Source organism: Chiloscyllium plagiosum, unplaced genomic scaffold (assembly GCF_037043375.1).
Source record: "Chiloscyllium plagiosum isolate Xiang-an unplaced genomic scaffold, Cpla_swu_hap1 HiC_scaffold_30, whole genome shotgun sequence".
Lineage (NCBI taxonomy): Eukaryota > Metazoa > Chordata > Chondrichthyes > Orectolobiformes > Hemiscylliidae > Chiloscyllium > Chiloscyllium plagiosum.
The window spans coordinates 52247771-52268204 of record NW_028270168.1 but is presented as its reverse complement, the minus strand read 5'-3'; the positions used below and the strand labels follow the sequence as shown (position 1 = coordinate 52268204).

At 42.9% G+C, this 20434-nt stretch overlaps 1 protein-coding gene across 1 annotated transcript in view; it reads left to right on the top strand.

Annotated features, from left to right (window-relative positions):
- Positions 1-20434, top strand: part of col9a2 (procollagen, type IX, alpha 2) — a 196595-nt gene that overhangs the window by 41230 nt on the left and 134931 nt on the right. Inside the window, exons 6-8 of the mRNA XM_087976944.1 lie at positions 11099-11134; positions 11621-11644; positions 13521-13574. Of these exons, the coding sequence (XP_087833070.1) occupies positions 11099-11134; positions 11621-11644; positions 13521-13574 (114 nt within the window). The remainder of the gene's footprint in view (positions 1-11098; positions 11135-11620; positions 11645-13520; positions 13575-20434) is intronic.

Here is a 20434-nt window from a genome sequence, read left to right as displayed (position 1 = left end):
AGGACTCCCTCCAACAACTTGCCCACCACCGACGTCAGGCTCACTCGTCTATAGTTTCCTGGCTTGTCCTTACCACCTTTCTTAAACAGTGGCACCATGTTAGCCAACCTCCAGTCTTTCAGCACCTCAACTGTGACTATCGATGATACAAATATCTCAGCAAGTGGCCCAGCAATCACTTCTCTAGCTTCCCACAGAGTTCTAGGGTACAACTGATCAGGTCCTGGTGATTTATCCACCTTTATGCGTTTTAAGACATCCAGCACTTCCTCCTCTGTAATATGGACAGCTAGGATGGGCAAAAAATGCTGGCCCTGCTAACAACACTTGTGAATTAATAAATAAAACCTACTTTCAAAAGGCGAACAGATCTGTAGTTCTCTATTTCTCTCTCATTCTCTTCTTACAGAGTCATTTGCTGCCTCCCAGCCCACAGGAATTATTCCAGAATGTATAGAATTTAGAAAGATAGTTATCAATGCATCAACTATTCTCTCAAACCATTTCCTCCTACATCCTGGGATGTCGACCGTCATGTCCTGGGGATTTATCAGCTTTCACCACCATTAATGTCTCTGGTACTATCTTCTTACTAATGCAGGTAGACAGCCCTTTATTCGAAATCCCGAAATCCAAAAAGCTCCAAAGTCCGAAGGTTTTTTGTGAAGTTTTTTTTCTCATTAACAAGGTTGTTTGGCGTGCAAACAGTTAAGGCGGCGGAAGTGAAGACTGCAGATGCTGGAAACCAGAGTTTAGATTAGAGTGGTGCTGGAAAAGCACAGCAGGTCTGGCAGCATCTGAGGAGTAGGAAAATCAACGTTTCGGGCAAAAGCCCTTCATCAGGAATGGAAGCAGGGAGCCTCCAGGGTGGAGAGATAAGTGGGAGGGGGGTGGGGCTAGGGGAAGGTAGCAAAGAGTAAGCTTGAGGGCAGAAGAGATGACCTGGAGGTTGCAGTGAGAGAGAGACTCACTCCATACCCACTCGATGTGTGTTACTCAGATGCAATGTAGATGGGCATGGCCCAGCACTGGCAGGCCTCAATTCTGTTTCAAGGCCCGTTTTACTCAGTGAGTCTGCTCCTCTGGTAAGATTTTTAAAAATTTCACAATCGAACACACACTTATTCTGAAATTCGAAAAATTCTGAATTCCAAAAACCAGCTTTTTGGAATTCCCGCGCATTTTGGATAAAGGATTGTGCACCTATATTAATTTCCTTCAACTCCTCACTATCCTTAACCATCTGGATCTGTAGTTTTGGGAGATTTACTTCACCTTCCTCAGTTAAATCCCTTTGACATTCCTATAGAAGTTTTCTCAGTCCACTTTTATTTGGTTTGCTAGATTGCCTTCATATTCTATTCTCTCTTCTCTTATCAGTTTCTGGGTCCTACAATGTTGTATTCTATTGACCTCCCAGCACTCAAAATTACTGTTATTTCTGACCTTCTATTTTAATCTGCTACAATTCTGAATTTCCTTTGTTAGCCAAATGGTTGACCATTTTTTTTGAATATTTTCACCTTGAAAAAAAGTATAATTGCTGTAAGTTATGCAATGGTGCTTTAATGATGATGCATTGCCTGTCTGTAGCCATGTTTTAATAGATTTTCCATTAATCAGTAAATATGTATCGCATGTATTCATAATTTCCCTTATTCAAAAGTAATATCCTTGCCTGGGAATGAACATAATCAAACATAATGTAAAATCTGTCATATTGTGTTCATCCATCAGTAAAGATTCTTTTCGAACAAGATTGTTAATTAGCCCCTTTTCATTATTTTTACCAGATTGAAAATACCATGTCCTCCAGTTGGCTCTTCAACATACTGATCTAAAAAACCCTTCCTAACCCACTCCAGAAAATCATCCTCCACACCTTTAGTGCTCCGTTGATTTACCCAGTCAATTTGCAGATTGAAGTCACCCATGGTAACTATGTTGGCAAAGCTATTTGCTTTCCTCATCTTCTGATTAGTACCATTCCTCACACTATCTTGACTGTTTGGTAGCCTAAAAGTGAGTGCCATGGCTATTCGAGATGGTGCAGGTTGTTGAAAAGTGGTGAGGTTTCCCAAGTGAGTGGATGGGCATTGCAAAGGCCATGCAGCATTAGTGGTGTTGGGGGAGGTGGTGAGTGTGAGTGAGGAAATATACTGTAGGCCATATTGAGAATGACAAGAGCATGAACCTTGCTGTTAGGTGGGTGCAACAGATGGGACAGAGTAACTGTGAGATAGCAGAGTGCGTGGCAATTACCCCAGTGAAATAGAGAAGGTCACTGTGCTCCTTCCTTCAGTGCTGGCTATTCTTCCTCTTGATGACAATGGTACTAACCTGGGTGGCATCCTTAGACCAGGCTGCTGTTGTTTAATGGCATCACCTTTTTCGCCAATCATCCAAGAAGACTCACAGGTCTCTTTTAAATTCTTTGAATTTATGTCCTGCCATTTTTAACCTTGCAATTTGGCTACTGGGGTGATCAGTCATTGGGCATGTTCACAAGGTGCTCCCAATGCACTTTTGACAAAAGAACAGACATTTATTATGCAAATGTATAGGAAATAAAAATAAAGTATTGCAGAAACTAGAAATCTGAAATAAAAGCAGAAAATATTGGAGAAACCCAACAGATCTGATAGCATCAATAAAGAGAGAAACAAAATTAACAGTCTGATATGACCTTTACAGAACTTGAAACTGAGGACTCACAAGGTTAACTCTGTTTCCTCTCCACAGATGCTGCCAAACTTGCTGAGACACTCCAGCATTTTCTGTTTTTGTTTCACCAATTGTCTCATCAGGTAGTTTCTCTTGTCATTTAGCTTAAGTCACATGACATATTAGAAATGCTTCTTTGACCCGCTGCTTAAAAAATTAATTTGTAATCCTTTAAAAAAGTCACCTTCACAAAACTGAAACCCAAAAACACACATTTATTTTTATTTTACAACCCAAGTTCCCCAATCATAATGATATGTTCTCAACCTTCATCACACTCATATGGCAAAAATGTTATATACCACTTATCAGTCTAAGCTTGGACATGTCCAGGTTTTGCTGCAATGACACAGACTGCTTCAGGATCTGAGGAGTCACAACTGGTGCTGAACATTGCACAATCATCAGCAATAATCCCCACTTCTCACCTTATACTGAAAGGAAGGCCATTGATGCAACAGCTAAAAATAGTCAGAACACTGCTGCAGAATTGTACTGGAACTGAGAGGACTGACCTCCAACAAGCACAACCACCTTCCTTTGTGCCAGGTATGACTCCAACTAGAGGAGATCTTTCCTCCTGATTCCCATTGGGTAATTTCACACTATCTACCCTATAAAATACTTTTATCAGGTTGAACACCTTGAACAGATCCTAAACTGAAGGAATTAGTCCGATGTTTATCTAATTTGTCTTATAATTGACTATTTTAAATTCCATATCTATGCTCAACAATCCCCACCAAAACCAATGTGTCCAGCCTGAAATTTGTCAACCAAAACTGAATGCCATATTGTGAATGGGAATTGACCAAAGTTGTGCACAAACTGACGTGTCAGATCCCTAATTTTGTATTCCATTCACTTGAGGAAAAGGCCAAACATTGAGATACAAGAAAGTTTTGTGTTGGTTTAATCACTTTGCAGCAATCCCATTCCCTAAGTGCCTACATAGTAATGCACCTTTACCAATGTAGACTGGAGATAACCTTCCTCTACATTTGATAACTGACAAATTGTGGTAGTGCTTGAAGTTCGCCAGCAATGAAAATCATAAAACTTCAATAAGCAGGATTGCCTCTCATTCCCTAGAATCCAGCAAGTCATTCTGAAATGAGTGGAAAAAATGAAACAAATCTTTTAAAATGTAAGATTGAGAATTAAGCAAAAAAAGAAACAAGGTGCAGTAATTTCATCAAAGTGCACAGGGCCAAGGAAGCCCATTTAAATCACTCTTCCCATTGCTTTGTCTGAATAAAGGCCCCTTATTTGTGTGCCGATCAATATTATGCAGACAAGTCACTTGCAGCTGTGTGGTGAGGATGGAATGTACTGCCTTCCTGTATAACTATAATAAGCACTGAGACAGAGCCTGCTTTTTGTGTTTAAGCATCACACTAACTCTACAGTTCAGAAAGTAAGTTTATACTGTTAGGTACTGCCTCTGGCACAGTCTGAAAGGAGTCATTCTTCCTACAGCATTCTGAGCCCGACAACTGTTATGAAAGTGTACATTTTGCTCAAACCCAACTGTGTAATCTGTGTGTTGATAGGTTTGTGTGGGTTTGGGTGGCGGAGGGGATAAGAGGGGCGATAAAGGACTGATGAATGATATTGGGAAGAACCGGCCAATCAGTGCCACTAATCTACACAAACAGCAGGAGTGGATTATTGATCCTCAATTAATAAGCTACACCTAACATTGAAAAAAATTTCTGTTTTGTTTCTCTAGCTTGTTTTGGTGCATCTCCATGATTTTTCCATCTAATTCACAGCTTCAAAAATTGGTCTTCATTATGAGCATTTTGGTGCTCACAGATGTTGAGATCCAAGATCTGTGACATTGGGGGCTTTGCCTTTGAGCATGCAGTGGGTGGGATTCATGTATAAGGGGCAAGGTGAGAGATCTGTGAGAACAGTGGATGTAGGAGAGCTTTCTAATTCACAGGGCTTTTAAATGAAAAACAACTGAGCTCTCAGTCAGGCCTTTTAGTACAGAATTCGGGCCCAGAAGTTTGGGCAGCTTAGTATATTCCCACTGTTTTTAAAAAAGCAGTGAAGTTTAAAGAGCCTTGCAGCTGACAGCTCTTGGTTGTAGCTCCATGCAGTCATTGCTGCATAGGAGATCATAAGCCCAAGATTTTATCTGGTGACCCCACTAGGGGGTCACATCCCTCAGTTTGGGAAATCCTTATCTGTTCTATGCATCATATTGAAGTCAGTGCCTTGGCGTAGTAGGGAGCACTTTCACCTCTTAGTCACACGACTGTTGATTAAAATTCCAAGCCATGAACACATACCTTGGATTTGATAATGGTGAGGTATTGCATTTTTGTAAAACAAACAAGGGCAGAGTTTATATAATTCATGGTAGGACCCTGGATAGTATTGTAGACCAGAGATACATAATTTGGAATAAATTTGCATCACATGTAGACAGGGTGCTTAAGAAGGTGTTTGGCATCAATTGCTCAGACCCTTCAGTATAGGAGTTGGTACATTATGTTGAGGTATAGGATGTTGGTGAGGCCTCTCCTGGCATAGTATACAGTTCTGGGTGCCCTGCATTAGAAAGGATATTATTAAATTGAAGAGGGTTCAGAAAAGATTTACCAGGATGTTGCCAAGAATGGAAAGTTTGAGTTAATGGGACCTTTTTTCATTGGAATGTAGAATATTGAGGAGTGACCTTTAAGAGATTTATAAAATCATGAGGAGCATAGATAATGTGAATAACAAGTGTCTTTTCCCTAGGGTGGAGGAGTTCAGTACTAAGGGGCAATTTTTTAAGGTGAGAGGAGAGATTTGATTAGGATATGAGGAGCAACTTTTTTATACAAAGAGTGGTCCATGTGTGGAATGACCTGCTCGATGAAGTAGTAGATACAGGTACAGTTATATCATTTAAAAGACATTTGGGTGACAGTGAGGGGGACTGGGAGGAAGCAGCCAGTGCAGGGACCCCCTGCGGCCGTTCCCCTCAAGAACAAGTATACCGTTTTGGATACTTGTGGGGGGGGGGGGGGGGGACTTACCAGGAGTAAGCAATGGGGTTCAGGCCTCTGGCACGGAGCCTGTCCTTGTTGCTCAGAAGGGAAGGGTGGAGAAGAGCAGAGCAATAGTTATTGGGGACTCGATAGTTCGGGGCACAGATAGGCGGTTCTGTGGGGGCGAGAGAGACTCACGTTTGGTATGTTGCCTCCCAGGTGCAAGGGTACGTGACGTCTATGATCGTGTTTTCCGGGTCCTTAAGGGGGAGGGGGAGCAGCCCAAAGTCGTGGTCCACATTGGCACCAACGACATAGGTAGGAGGAGGGCTGAGGATGTTAGGCAGGCTTTCAGGGAGCTAGGTTGGAAGCTCAGAGTTAGAACAAACAGAGTTGTTGTCTCTGGTTTGTTACCGGTGCCACGTGATAGAGAGTCGAGGAATAGGGAGAGAGAAGAGTTAAATGCGTGGCTACAGGGATGGTGCAGGAGGGAGGGATTCCGGTATCTGGATAACTGGGGTTCTTTCTGGGGAAGGTGGGACCTCTAAAAACAGGATGGTCTACACCTGAACCTGAGGGGCACCAGTATCCTTGGGGGGGAGGTTTGCTAGTGCTCTTGGGGGATGTTTAAACTAACTCTGCAGGGGCATGGGAACCTAGACTGTAGCTTTAGGGTGCAGGACCTGGAGCGTAGGGAGGTTAGGAACATGGCATCAATCTCAAAGGAGGGTGCCTGTAAACAGGAAAGTGGCTTGAAGTGTGTATACTTCAATGCAAGAAGTATATGAAATAAGGTAGCTAACTTGCAGCATGGGTTGGTACCTGGGATTTCGATGTTGTGGCTATTACGGAGACATGGGTAGAACAGGGACAGGATTGGCTGTTGCAGGTTCCAGGATTTAAATGTTTTAGTAGGGTCAGAGGTGGGGGTAAAAGAGGGGGAGGTGTGGCATTGCTTGTCAAAGATAGTATTACAGCGGTGGAAAGGACGATGGATGAAGACTCTCCATCTGAGGTAGTTTGGGCTGAAGTTAGGAATAGGAAAGGTGAGGTCACCCTGTTAGGAGTTTTCTACAGGCCTCCTAATAGTCCTAGCGATTGTAGAAGAAAGGATTGTGAGGATGATTCAGGAGAAGAGTGAAAGTAATAGGGTGGTTGTTACGGGGGACTTTAACTTTCCAGATATTGACTGGGAAAGCTATAGCTCGAGTTCGTTAGATGGGTCGGTGTTTGTCCAATGTGTGCAGGAGGGTTTCCTGACACAATATGTAGACAGACCAACAAGAGGTGAGGCCATACTGGGTTCTGGGTAACGAACCAGGCCAGGTGTTAGAATTGGAGGTAGGTGAGCACTTTGGGGACAATGACCACAATTGGGTGACTTTTACTCTAGTGATGGAGAGGGACAAGTGTGCACTGCAGGGCAAGAGTTATAGCTGGGGGCAGGGAAATTATGATGTGGTGAGGCACGACCTAGGATGTGTGGCTTGGAAAAGTAGGCTTCAAGGCATGGGCACAATTGATATGTGGAGCTTGTTCAAGGAGCAACTATTGAGTGTCCTTGATAAGTATGTACCTGTCAGGCAGGGAGGAAAGGGTCGTGTGAGGAAGCCGTGGTTTAATAAGGAATTGGAATCCCTTGTTAAATGGAAGAGGGCGGCCTATGTAAAGATGAGGCGTGAAGGTTCAATTGGGGCGATTGAGAGTTATAAGGTAGCCAGGAAGGATCTGAAGAGAGAGCTAAGAGCAGCAAGGAGGGGACATGAAAAGTCCTTAGTTGGTAGGATTAGGGAAAACCCAAAAGCTTTCTATAGGTATGTCAGGAATAAAAGAATGACTAGGGTAGGAATAGGTCCAGTCAAGGATAGTAGTGGGAAGTTGCGTGTGGAGGCTGAAGAGATTGGGGAGACACTGAATGAATACTTTTCGTCAGTATTCACTCAGGAACAGGACATTGTTGCCGATGTGAATATTGAGTCACAATTAATTAGAATGGACGGCTTTGAGGTATGTAGGGAAGAGGTGTTGGAAATTCTGGAAAGGGTGAAAATAGATAAGTCCCCTGGGCCTGATGGCATTTATCCTAGGATTCTCTGGGAAGCAAGGGAGGAGATTGCAGAGCCATTGGCCTTGATTTTTATGTCCTCGTTGTCTACAGGAATAGTGCCAGTAGACTGGAGGCTAGCAAATGTGGTTCCCTTGTTCAAGAAGGGGAGCAGGGATAACCCTAGTAACTATAGGCTGGTGAGTCTCACTTCTGTTGTGGGCAAAGTCTTAGAGAGAATTGTAAGGGATAGGATTTATGAACATCTGGATAGGAATAATGTGATCAAGGATAGTCAGCATGGTTTTGTGAAGGGCAGGTCGTGCCTCACAAACCTTATTGAATTCTTTGAGAAGGTGACTCAGGAGGTAGACGAGGGTAGATGTGGTGTATATGGATTTTAGTAAGGCGTTTGATAAGGTTCCCCATGGTAGGCTACTGCAAAAAATACGGAGGTATGGCATTGAGGGTGAGTTGGAGGTTTGGATTAGGAATTGGCTGGCTGGAAGAAGACAGAGGGTAGTAGTTGATGGTAAAGGTTCATCTTGGAGTGCCGTTACTAGCGTTGTTCCGCAAGGATCTGTTTTGGGAGCATTGCTGTTTGTCATTTTTATAAATGACCTGGAGGAGGGGCTAGAAGGTTGGGTGAGCAAGTTGCGGATGATATGAAAGTCGGTGGAGTTGTTGACAGTGAGGAAGGATGTGTCAGGTTACAGCAGGATATAGATAAGCTGCAGAGCTGGGCAGAAAGGTGGCAAATGGAGTTCAATGTAGGTAAGTGTGAGGTGATTCACTTTGGTAAGAGTAACAAAAAGACGGGGTACTGGGCTAATGGTCGGATACTTGGTAGTGTGGATGAGCAGAGGGATCTTGGTGTCCATGTACACAGATCTCTGAAAGTTGCCACCCAGGTAAATAGTGCGGTGAAGAAGGCATATGGCGTACTGGCTTTTATTGGTAGAGGAATTCAGTTCCGGAGCCCTGAGGTCATGTTGCAGTTGTATAAGACTCTGGTGTGGCCGCATCTGGAGTATTGTGTGCAGTTTTGGTCGCCATACTATAGGAAGGATGTGGAGGCACTGGAACGGGTGCAGAGGAGGTTTACCACGATGTTGCCCGGTATGGTAGGAAGATCGTATGAGGAAAGGTTGAGGCACTTGGGGCTGTTTCATTGGAGAATAGAAGGTTTAGGTGTGACTTGATAGAGGTGTACAAGATGATTAGGGGTTTAGATAGGCTTGACCATGAGAACCTTTTTCCACGTATGGAGTCAGCTATTACGAGGGGGCATAGCTTTAAATTAAGGGGTGGTAGGTATAGGACAGATGTTAGGGATAGATTCTTTACTCAGCGAGTCGTGAGTTCATGGAATGCCCTGCCAGTAGCAGTGGTGGATTCTCCCTCTTTATGGGTATTTAAACGGGCATTGGATAGGCATATGGAGGATAGTGGGCTAGTGTAGGTTAGGTGGGCTTGGATCGGCGCAACATCGAGGGCCAAAGGGCCTGTACTGCGCTGTATTTTTCTATGTTCTGTGTTCTATGTTCTAACATGAGTAGGAAATGTTTGAGGGATATGGGCCAAATGCAGGCTAGTAGGACTAATTTGGTTCAGGAACACAGTCTGCATGAACTAGTTGGACTGAAGGATCTGTTTCCATACTGTATGATTCTGTAACACTTGAGTGCAGTACTGAAGCAGTGTTGCACTCAGAGATGCCACAGTTTGGATGTGATATTAAACTAAAACCTTGTCTAGCCTCCCAGAAAGAAGCATTTATTTTGAAGAAAAACAGAGGAGTGTAGCCAAGTGTCCGTGCATCCCTTAACCTCTAATACACCTAAACAGTCTGTGTAATAGAGAACAGACCAGGTGCCAGACTATCTTACAGAATCAGAATCAGCCTAAAGAACAAATTGTGATTTTTAAAATGTCCTGATTTTAACTCAGCGCTCTGACAGCAGGCCGGATAATGTGCTGCTTTGAAATGGCCACATCTTCATAGCCTGTGAGACTGCTGCAGAAACGTAACTCTGTTACTTGATGACGACACAGTCTAATTATCATGCTGCAAACCTTGAGTGAGTTCATACACAGGTCATTAAATAGACTGCATACGTTCTGGCTCTGGTATTCCTGATTTGTGGAGTTATATACAAATAAATATTATGTCCACCAACCCTCCTTTCTCAGCAATATAACCTTTACAGAGAGATGGCAATTATACTTAAATTTGGTCTTTACCTGTCATCTAAAATGACTGCTTTTGGAGGGAGAGATGAAAGCACCAATTAGTGAAAAAGGCCTTGGAAAGAGCTGAATGTCTGTAACAAATTTAATTAGACAGTTTTAGTATTTTCCTTCATACCCCTGAGTGTATTACAGCTGTGAGCCCAGGATTATTACAGGGTGCAATTTAAGACTTTTCTTCATCTGAGTAATTAATAACAAATGGATTAGCAGCCCCAGCAGGAGCTAATACAGAAGCTTTCTTAACATGTTGGAAGATTAACTGCTGAATTAACTATATAATGTTTGGATTGTTTTCAGTGGCGTGAAGGATGTGGTAAAGATGAACTTAGTTCTCACTAATGAGGCTGAATCAATATTGAAGCCATTGAAATGTTGGCTCCTTTCCTCTGATTTAACAGGCTCTCAACGAGAGAAACTGCTTTGCTTTGCTCAACACCCACATTGTCGCCTTACTATTGCGGTTTGGAAGTTTTCTATTCTTATAAACATTCTATCTCATTCCCTTCCTTCACCTTCCTTACATCCATGTGAGCTTTATGGCACACCATCCTATCAGTTTGTTCAGGCTCCACTCTCTCATCATCCCCAGCCTCTGCCAATCACTGGACTCTTTAAATGCAAGTTTCACAGCACCATCTATTTCTTCCTGATCGAGCTGCCCACTTTTTCTTTCATAAAAGTATCAGACCCTGCATTCACCCTCAGATTACACTGACCTCTGAGTCTGGCCTAGTTACAGTAAGAAACTGCTTAAATCAATAAAGGTTTCACATTCACTAATCATCATTCTTAGATTTATAATAAATATAGGTGCAGATGCCACTGTGACAGGTCTCACTGTGAGGCCCACTCCCCATATTACAGGTCTTATGTAAGACCGCTTTTGTGTTTCACATCTCTGCCCATTTCATTAATGTTGATGTCACTGGATAAAATTAGCATGAAAAGATAAAAAGAGGGAAACCTTTGCCTGTTTTGAATCACTTCACAAACCAAGGTTTTGCATGATACATTTTGCTTTCAGCAATCTGTCCTCAGCCTCTCTACACTTGTCTTGTGTATTCAGTAAATATTTTCTTTTCTTTTCCAGGGTCAGCTGGGCTTCCCTGGGCTTCCAGGATCACCAGTGAGTATGACTTTGGTTATTATATAGCCTGCAGTACTGTTTGTATCTTTCATAGAGTCATAGAGATGTACAGCACGGAAATGGACCCTTTGGTCCAACCTGTCCATGCCGACGAGATATCCCAACCTAATCTAGTCCCATTTGCCAGCACTTGGTCCACATCCCTCTAAACCCTTCCTATTCATATATACATCCAGATGCCTTTTAAATGCTGTAATTGTACCAGCCTCCACCACTTTCTCCGGCAGCTCATTCCATACACACACCACCCTCTGCATGAAAAAGGTGCCCCTTAGGTCCCTTTTATATCTTTCCCCTCTCACCCTAAACCTATGCCCTCTCGTTCTGGACCCACCCACCCCAGGGGGATTTTCATTGTCTTACTAACTATTTTGTCCATTTGGTCAGATTACTGGACAATCAATTGAAAGTGAAAATTGAAATGGAAATTAAATTAATAACTTTTTGTATCTGGTTTGTTTTTAGGGGGCTGGAACCATGGGACCACGTGTAAGTGTAACAGATATATAGAAATATTAATTATTATCGGGTATGAGAAGGTTGTGATGCATGTAGATGTTTTAGGTGGGTGTGAGTTGTAAAGTTTCCAATTCATGTTTCAAGGAAAGTGGGTGCTAGACATTTCACTCTTGAATGTTTTTTTTTCCATTTCCATTTTATGTCAATGATTGGGAAGTTGAGGCAGATTCAATAATATTTTTCAAAAGGAAATAGGATATACATTTAATAAGGGAGAAAATTGCAGGGCAATTGAGAAGGTTAGGACAAAAATAATTCAACCCTTGCATTTGGCAGATTCCATATTAGATTAGATTAGATTACTTACAGTGTGGAAATAGGCCCTTCGGCCCAACAAGTCCACACCGCCCCGCCGAAGCGCAACCCACCCATACCCCTACCCCTACATTTACCCCTACCTAACAGTACGGGCAATTTAGCATGACCAATTTACCTAACCTGCACATCTTTGGACTGTGGGAGGAAACCGGAGCACCCGGAGGAAACCCACGCAGACATGGGGAGAATGTGCAAACTCCACACAGTCAGTCGCCTGAGTCGGGAATTGAACCTGGGTCTCTGGTGCTGTGAGGCAGCAGTGCTAACTACTGTGCCACCGTGCCGCCCACAAATATATTGGACCTGTTTGGATTGTGCAGGGTTATGACCTATTTTGACATAAAATGTCAACCTGTGTCATTTTATACACTGAGAGAGCCTGTCATTAGAAGCTTGCTGGTACATTGGGTACCCAGTGGGATGTCTCTTTCAAATCAGACAGAATCACTGGATTCCAGACACAAAGTTATGCTAAGCTAACCTGTCAAAATTCTTTAGAGGGACATCAGGCAGAGTAGACAATGGAATTATATTTAGTTAGAGTTTCAAAAGATCTTCACGAGGATACCAGACAATAAGCTCATGACAAAGGTCAAGTAGAGTCAGGGGGCAAATAGCTGAGTAGATGGCAAATTATCTAAAAATTAAAGTGTAGAAAGTAAGGTTAAAAGTTCAGATTGAAAGGATAGAAGGTAGTCTTTACAGTGGTCAGTTCTGGTGTTATTATAATGCATAATTTACTTTAATTATTTCTACATAATAACCAGTAACTCAAACTAAACTGGGAATTATATTTCTGAGGAAGATAAAGACTTTATGTAAGAAAACTTGCAGACTGAACAGCTAAGTGGGCAATTAATTTAACGGGGGAGGTGATGGCCTAGTGGTATCAGCACTGGACTGTTAATCCAGAGACCCAGATAATGTTCTGGGAACCTGGGTTCAAATCCCACTATGGCAGGTGGTCAATTCAGTATTGAATTTGAATTCAATAAATATCTGGAATTAAGAATCTAATGACGACTATAAATCAATTGCCAAAGGAAGCTAGGGATAAAAGAGAACAAATCATTCAAAAAGCAATGACAATGTTAACACACAAGTGATGTTTATTTCTCAGAGTTTGGTGTTCAGAAGTATTGTAGGAGACTAGATCCACGTACTATTTTAAGGGCAGGATAACCAGGTTAACAAGTTTAATACAACCCTACAATACTTCTGAACACCAAACTGTGAGAAATAAACATCACTTGTGTGTTAACATTGTCATTGCTGGTTAAATGTGCAGAAAATACTCCCCAATATGGGAGGCTTCCAAACATTGAGAATGTTATACAAGCTTCTCACTGATCCTTCACCAAATATTCCTTTTGGAAGGTTTGCTTCTGGAGACAAAAACAGAAAATGCTGAAGAAACTCAGCTGTGGAACCATTTCAAGTTAACGTTTCAAGCCAGGTATGACTTCTTCAGGTCAGTTCCGTGCAGTTTATCTGTGATACTAATGTAACCTTGTTTAATTACTTTAAGGGTCCTGCTGGTCCAGTTGGTCTTCCTGGAGAAATTGGCCGTCCTGGAGCTAAAGTGAGTAATAATTGAAAACCAAGCAGTAGACTGCTTCTATTAACTGTTTCATTTTACTCAAAACCATATTGCTCGAATTGGTAGAGCATCCTTCTTATCCCAATGTGTTATATTCCAAAAGTCCTCATACCTATAGTAAGGATAGAACTGGAGCTAATCCTCAGACACGTTATAAGCAATGATTTTCTGAGATACACATTACAAAGGCACATCATCTGACACAACAAAGTACAGTTTCACTCGGTTCTTGCTTCTCTCACATATCCATCCAAATGAATCCCTGGGTAATGCCCAACACCTCCGTACAATTTACTGCAATTCCATCATCATTGTCATTGGTGGTCCCTTGCACCTGCTTGGGGAGTCTCGTGTCAGTGATGTAGATGATGTGCCCAGCCCATTGTAGCTAATGAAGGGTGGTCAGTGCCTCTATGCTGGGGATGTTGGCCTGTTCGAGGATGCTGGTATTGGTGCATCTTCCCAGCGGATTCTCAGGATCATGCATAGGCAGCATTTGTGGTACTGCTCCCGTGCCTTGAGGTGTCTGCTGTCCACGTCAATAATTAATATACAATTAATACATACTAGTGGTATTATTTTTGTCAATCATTCTTGTGACATGGACAATGGTGTCAAGGCATAGCTGATTGGACTTAATTGCCCATGAAAAGTTGATTCTGGAACTTTGCAAGCCAGGAGCACTTGTTGGGTATCGGGTGTGGAGATCAGTCATCTGAGTTCAGGCACCTTAGGCCCAAGCCTTCCCTTCCTACCAACCCTGATGAGCCTAAAAGTGACACTGTTAACTTTTCCTGGTATTTCAGACCATCCTGCTGATGCGGTATTCTTCAGTACTCTGTCATCACAGACAATCTCAGAGACATCTGTGAAGGGAAATCACATAGATGGCATACCTACCTTTTACTGCACTGGCAGCCATGTCTTGGTAAATGTTCACAAGTATGCTGAAAAGCTTTGAGGCACTTAAACAGCTTTTCGATGTGTTAGCAAATGAGTGTATCTGTGTGAATAGATTAATAGATAAACGTATAAGTGGGTGCAGTATGTGCATGAGGGGGCTAGGTGGCTGTGGTAAGGGAGTAAGGGAAATAGGGTCAGTGAGGTAACTGAGTGAGACGATACTGTGGATAAGTGGATGTGGTCAGTTTGTGAGAGGGTAGTGTGAGTGTGGTCAGTGGGTGACAGAGAAGGTGTGTGTGATCAGTGGGTGAGGGGGTGGTCTGGGTGTAGTCATTAGGTGAGGGGGAAGTATAGGTGTAGTTCGTAGGTAAAGAAGAGATAGAGTGGCTTTGGTCACTGGGTGAGGGGGGAAAGAGTGGGTATGGTCACTGGGTGAAGGGGGAAGAGTGGATATGGTCAGTGGGTGAGGGGGGGAAGCGTGGGTATGGTCACTGGGTAGGGTGGGTGTGGTCAGTGGGTGAGGGGGAAGAGTGGGTATGGTAACTGGGTAGGGTGGGTGTGGTCAGTGGGTGAGGTGAAGTGTGGGTGAGGTGTGGGTGAAGTAATGGGGGAAAGAGTAAGTTGGTAGGTGAGAAGGGTGTGGAGTTAGGACAATTCGCTCCATGTTGGGAGGTGTTTGATCTGTTCAAGGGGTAATTGGATGAATGGAGGGGAAGTTGGCGGCTCAGTGGAAGAGTCAGGAGATCAGTGTCAATGTTGGGGATTGGGGTACCAGTTGTATAGTTACCAAAGACTTAATTTAAGAATTTACTGCCCAACATTTTCTATCAATGTATGTAAGCCAATCGGAACTGACTGAAATATTGAACAGATATATTTCAGAGGATCCTGGGTAGCAGGGAAATTGTCCCTCGAATGTTCAAGCTTCCCAAGAAATTCCGATGGAGTGAGAATTTCAGGACCTCAGTGCATCATCTCTCATACTCAGAGGCTGGACAATCTGGACCATAGCTTTCCATTCATTATTACAATGGCCGTTGTGCAGATTAATCAAATTATGTGCCTAAATTCTCATTTGTGCTCCTGTTGTACAGCATTCTAAGCTGACGGCACTCAATACTAGTGTGTGTTCCTTTGCCTTTGTGCTTTACTGTTTCCAATTTTTTTGTCTGTGCTGGTATGGAGGCTGCTATAAATCAATCCACAAATACAGCCAAGGTTAATTTGGGCTCCAGGTTTCAATTTTCTGAGCTGTTGATGTATTTGGATCCACTGTGGCATTTGGATTTGGAGATGTTACAGTGGGGTATCATGGTCCCAACAAATTATTCCAGGACACATCAGGAACTAAGTAATCAGTAATTGTTTAATACTCCATAAAATGTACATCAAGGTAGTTTCTTTATTTTGACAGTAAACTCAGCATTAGATTCTTGACAGTTGGATATTATGAGTGTTAAGAGACTCCCAGTTTGAAATGTTAATATGAAAGTCTGCTATCTGCAGTAAATGTGAAATAGTGAAGTTATGACCTTTGGCTGCAAGAATGAGAAAACAGGAAGTATCTTGAACAGAGAATAGCTGGAGTTCAGTTCCAGAGTTCAAGTGCAGAAGGATCTAAGTACTCTAATGCAAGAGATCACAAAAGTTAGTACACAGGAACAGCAAGTGATTAGGAAGGCTCATGTGATGTTAGCCTTTATTATGAGAGTAATTAGAACATAGAACATAGAAGAATACAGCGCAGTACAGGCCCTTTGGCCCTCGATGTTGCGCCGATCCAAGCCCACCTAACCTATACTAACCCACTATCCTCCATATACCTATCCAATGCCCGCTTAAATGCCCATAAAGAGGGAGAGTCCACCACTGCTGCTGGCAGGGCATTCCATGAACTTACGACTCGCTGAGTGAAGAACCTACCCCTAACTTCAGTCCTATATCTACCCCCCCTTAATTTAAAGCTATGCCCCCTTGTAATACCCGACTCCATACGCGGGAAAAGGTTTACACTGTCAACCCTATCTAACCCCCTAATCATCTTGTACACCTCAATCAAGTCACCCCTAAACCTTCTTTTCTCTAATGAAAACAGCCCCAAGTGTCTCAGTCTATCCTCATACGATCTTCCTTCCATACCAGGCAACATCCTGGTAAACCTCCTCTGCACCCGTTCCAGTGCCTCCACATCCTTCCTATAGTATGGCGACCAAAACTGCACACAATATTCCAGATGCGGCCGCACCAGAGTTTTATACAACTGCATCATGACCTCAGGACTCCGGAACTCAATTCCTCTACCAATAAAAGCCAGTACGCCATATGCCTTCCTCACCGCACTATTTACCTGGGTGGCAACTTTCAGAGATCTGTGTACATGGACACCAAGATCCCTCTGCTCATCCACACTAATTGAATGTAAAATGTAATTATGTTATGATTCAGCTCTACAGACATTGTTGAGAAGCACATCTTTAATACCGTGTGCAGTTTTAATGTCCTTACTGATAGAAAGTTAGAAATCACAAAACACCAGGTTATAGTCCAACAGGTTTATTTGGAAGAACGAGCTTTCGGAGCGCTGCTCCTTCATCAGGTGGAGCCACAATCCCCTGATGAAGGAGCAGCGTTCTGAAAGCTAGTGCTTCCAAATACACCTGTTGGACTATGACCTGGTGTTGTGTGATTTTCAAACTTTGTACACCCCAGTCCTGCACCGGCACCTCCAAATCTTAGTTATAGAAGGATATAAATACGCTGGAGGTGGCTCAGAGAAAGTTTTTGTTTGATTCTTGAAATTAGTGGCTTGTCCTGTAAAGAATTGCTGTGCTTGTCTCCACTGGGGTTTGATAGAGTTAAAAGTGACTTAATTAAAGTGTATGAGATCCTGAATGGTGTGGAAAAAGTGAACATGGAAAGGATTTTCCCCAGGTCAGCCTCCAATCACCTGCTTCCTGTCCAATTCTTCCAATGCTCCCAATGCAAGTCCCACACCCAACTTGTTTGTCTCCCTGACCCTCTCCTTCATTTTGCCCACTCACCACTCTCAATACTCTCCAAGCCCTTATTTTGTATCCAAATCCTCAATTCATCATCAAGACTGCTATTCTCTATCCACACCTCTATTCACTAACAATTCTCTGTTCTCTGCCCAAATATCTATTCACATTCCAATCCTATGTTGACTTTCGAACACTCTGTTCATTCTGTAATCATTGTTTAGAAACTAACGCTCCTTTCTCTGCCTAATCCTCTATTTATTATCCAACAATCTATTCACTGGCCAGTCGTTTATCTTTTTATTAAAGCACAGTGGCTCAGTGGTTAGGACTGCTGCCTCACAGCACCAAGATCCCAGGTTCAATTCCAGCCTGTCTGTGTGGAGTTTGTACGTTCTCGCTGTGTCTGCGTGGGTTTCCTCCAGTTTCCTCCCACGTTCCAAAGATGTGCAGGTCAGGTGAATTGGCCATACTAAATTGCCCATAGTGTTAGGTGCATCATTCAGAGGGTAATGGATCTGGGTGGGTTACTCTTCAGAGGGTCGGTACGGACTTGTTGAGGTGAAGGGCCTGTTTCCACACTAAAGGGAATCAAATCAAATCAAAAAAGCCAGTTTTTTATTCTTGGTTCAATCCTCTAATCACTATCCAATCCTGTAAACACTGTCCAATCCAGTAAACATTGTCCAATCCTGTAATCACAATCTAATCCTCTAATCGCTATCCAATCCTGTAATCACTGTCCAATCCTGTCATCGCTATCCAATCCTGTAATCACGTCCAATCCTCTAATCACTGTCCAATCCTGTAATCACGATCCAATCCTCTGATCACTGCCCAAGCCTCGAATCACTGGCCAATCCACGAATCACTGGCCAATCCTCTAATCACTGGCCAATCCTCTAATCCCTATCTAATCTTCTAATCACTGTCCAATTCTGTAATCACTGCCCAATCTTCTGATCACTGTCCAATCCTCCAATCACTGTCCAATCGTGTAATCACTATCTAATCCTCTAATCACTGTCCAATCCTGTAATCACTGCCCAATCTTCTGATCACTATCTCATCCTCTAATCACTGTCCAATCCTCTAATCACTATCCAATCCTGTAATCACTGTCCAATCCTTTAATCATTATCCAATCACTGTCCAATTCTGTAATCACTGTCCAATCCTCTAATCACTCTCTAATCCGCTAATCGCTATCCAAACCTCTAATCAGTGTCCAATCCTCTAATCAGTATCCAATCTTCGAATCAGTGTCCACTCCTCTAATCCCTATCTAATCCTCTAATCATGGTCCAATCCTCTAATCACGGTCCAATCCTCTAAACACCGTCCAATCCTCCAATCAGTGTCCAATCCTCCAATCAGTGTCCAATCCTCCAATCAGTGTCCAATCCTCCAATCAGTGTCCAATCCTCCAACCAGTGTCCAATCCTCCAACCAGTGTCCAATCCTCCAACCAGTGTCCAATCCTTCAACCAGTGTCCAATCCTTCAACCAGTGTCCAATCCTTCAACCAGTGTCCAATCCTCCAACCAGTGTCCAATCCTCCAACCAGTGTCCAATCCTCCAACCAGTGTCCAATCCTCCAACCAGTGTCCAATCCTCCAACCAGTGTCCAATCCTCCAACCAGTGTCCAATCCTCCAATCAGTGTCCAATCCTCCACTCACGGTCCAATCCTCCACTCACGGTCCAAACCTCCACTCACGGTCCAAACCTCCACTCACGGTCCAAACCTCTAAGCACTATGCAAACCGCTATTCACTGTCCAATCTTCTAATAACTATCAAATCACTGTCCAATCCTGTAATCACTGTCCAATCCTGTAATCACTGTCCAATCCTGCAATCACTGTCCAATCCTGCAATCACTGTCCAATCCTGCAATCACTGTCCAATCCTCCAATCACTGTCCAATCCTCTAATCATGATCCAATCCAGTAATCACTATACAATCCTCTAATCAAGATCCAATCCTCTAATCACGATCCAATCCTCTAATCACTTTTAAATCCTGTAATCACTGTCCAATCATGTAATCACTGTCCAACCTAATCACTGTACAATCCTCTAATCACTGTCTTATCCTCTAATCACTGTCTAATCCTCTAATCACTGTCTAATCCTCTAATCACTGTCTAATCCTCTAATCACTATCCAGTCCTCTAATCACGGTCCAATCCTGTCATTACTGCACAATCCTGTAATCCATGTCCAACCATCTAATCACTATTCAATCATGTACTTATTGTCCAATCCTGTAATCACTGTCCAATCCTCTAATCACTATTCAATCTTCCAATCACTATCCAATCCTGTAATCACTACTCAATCCTCTAATCACTGTCCAATCCTTTAATCCCTATCCAATCCTCTAATCAGCGTCCAATCCTCCAATCACTGTCCAATCCTCTAATCACGATCAAATCCTGTAATCATTATGCATTCCTCTAATCATGATCCAGTCCTGTCATTACTGCCCAATCCTGTAATCCATGTCCAATCATCTAATCACAATTCAATCCTGTAATCACTATCCAATCCTGTAATCACTGTCGAATCCTCTAAGCACTGTCCAATCCTCTAATCACTGTCCAATCCTCTAATCACTGTCCAATCCTCCAATCACCGTCCAATCCTCTGATCATTATCCAATCCTCTAATCACGATCGAATCCTGTCATTACTCCCCAATCCTGTAATCCATGTCCAATCATCTAATCCCTATTCAATCCTGTACTCGCTATCCAATCCTCTAATCACTGTCGAATCCTCTAAGCACCGTCCGATCCTCTAAGCACCGTCCGATCCTCTAAGCACCGTCTAATCCTCGAATCACTGTCCAATCCTGTAATCACTGTCCAATCCTGTAATCACTATTCAAACTTCCAATCACTGTCCAATCCTCCAATCACTGTCCAATCCTCCAAT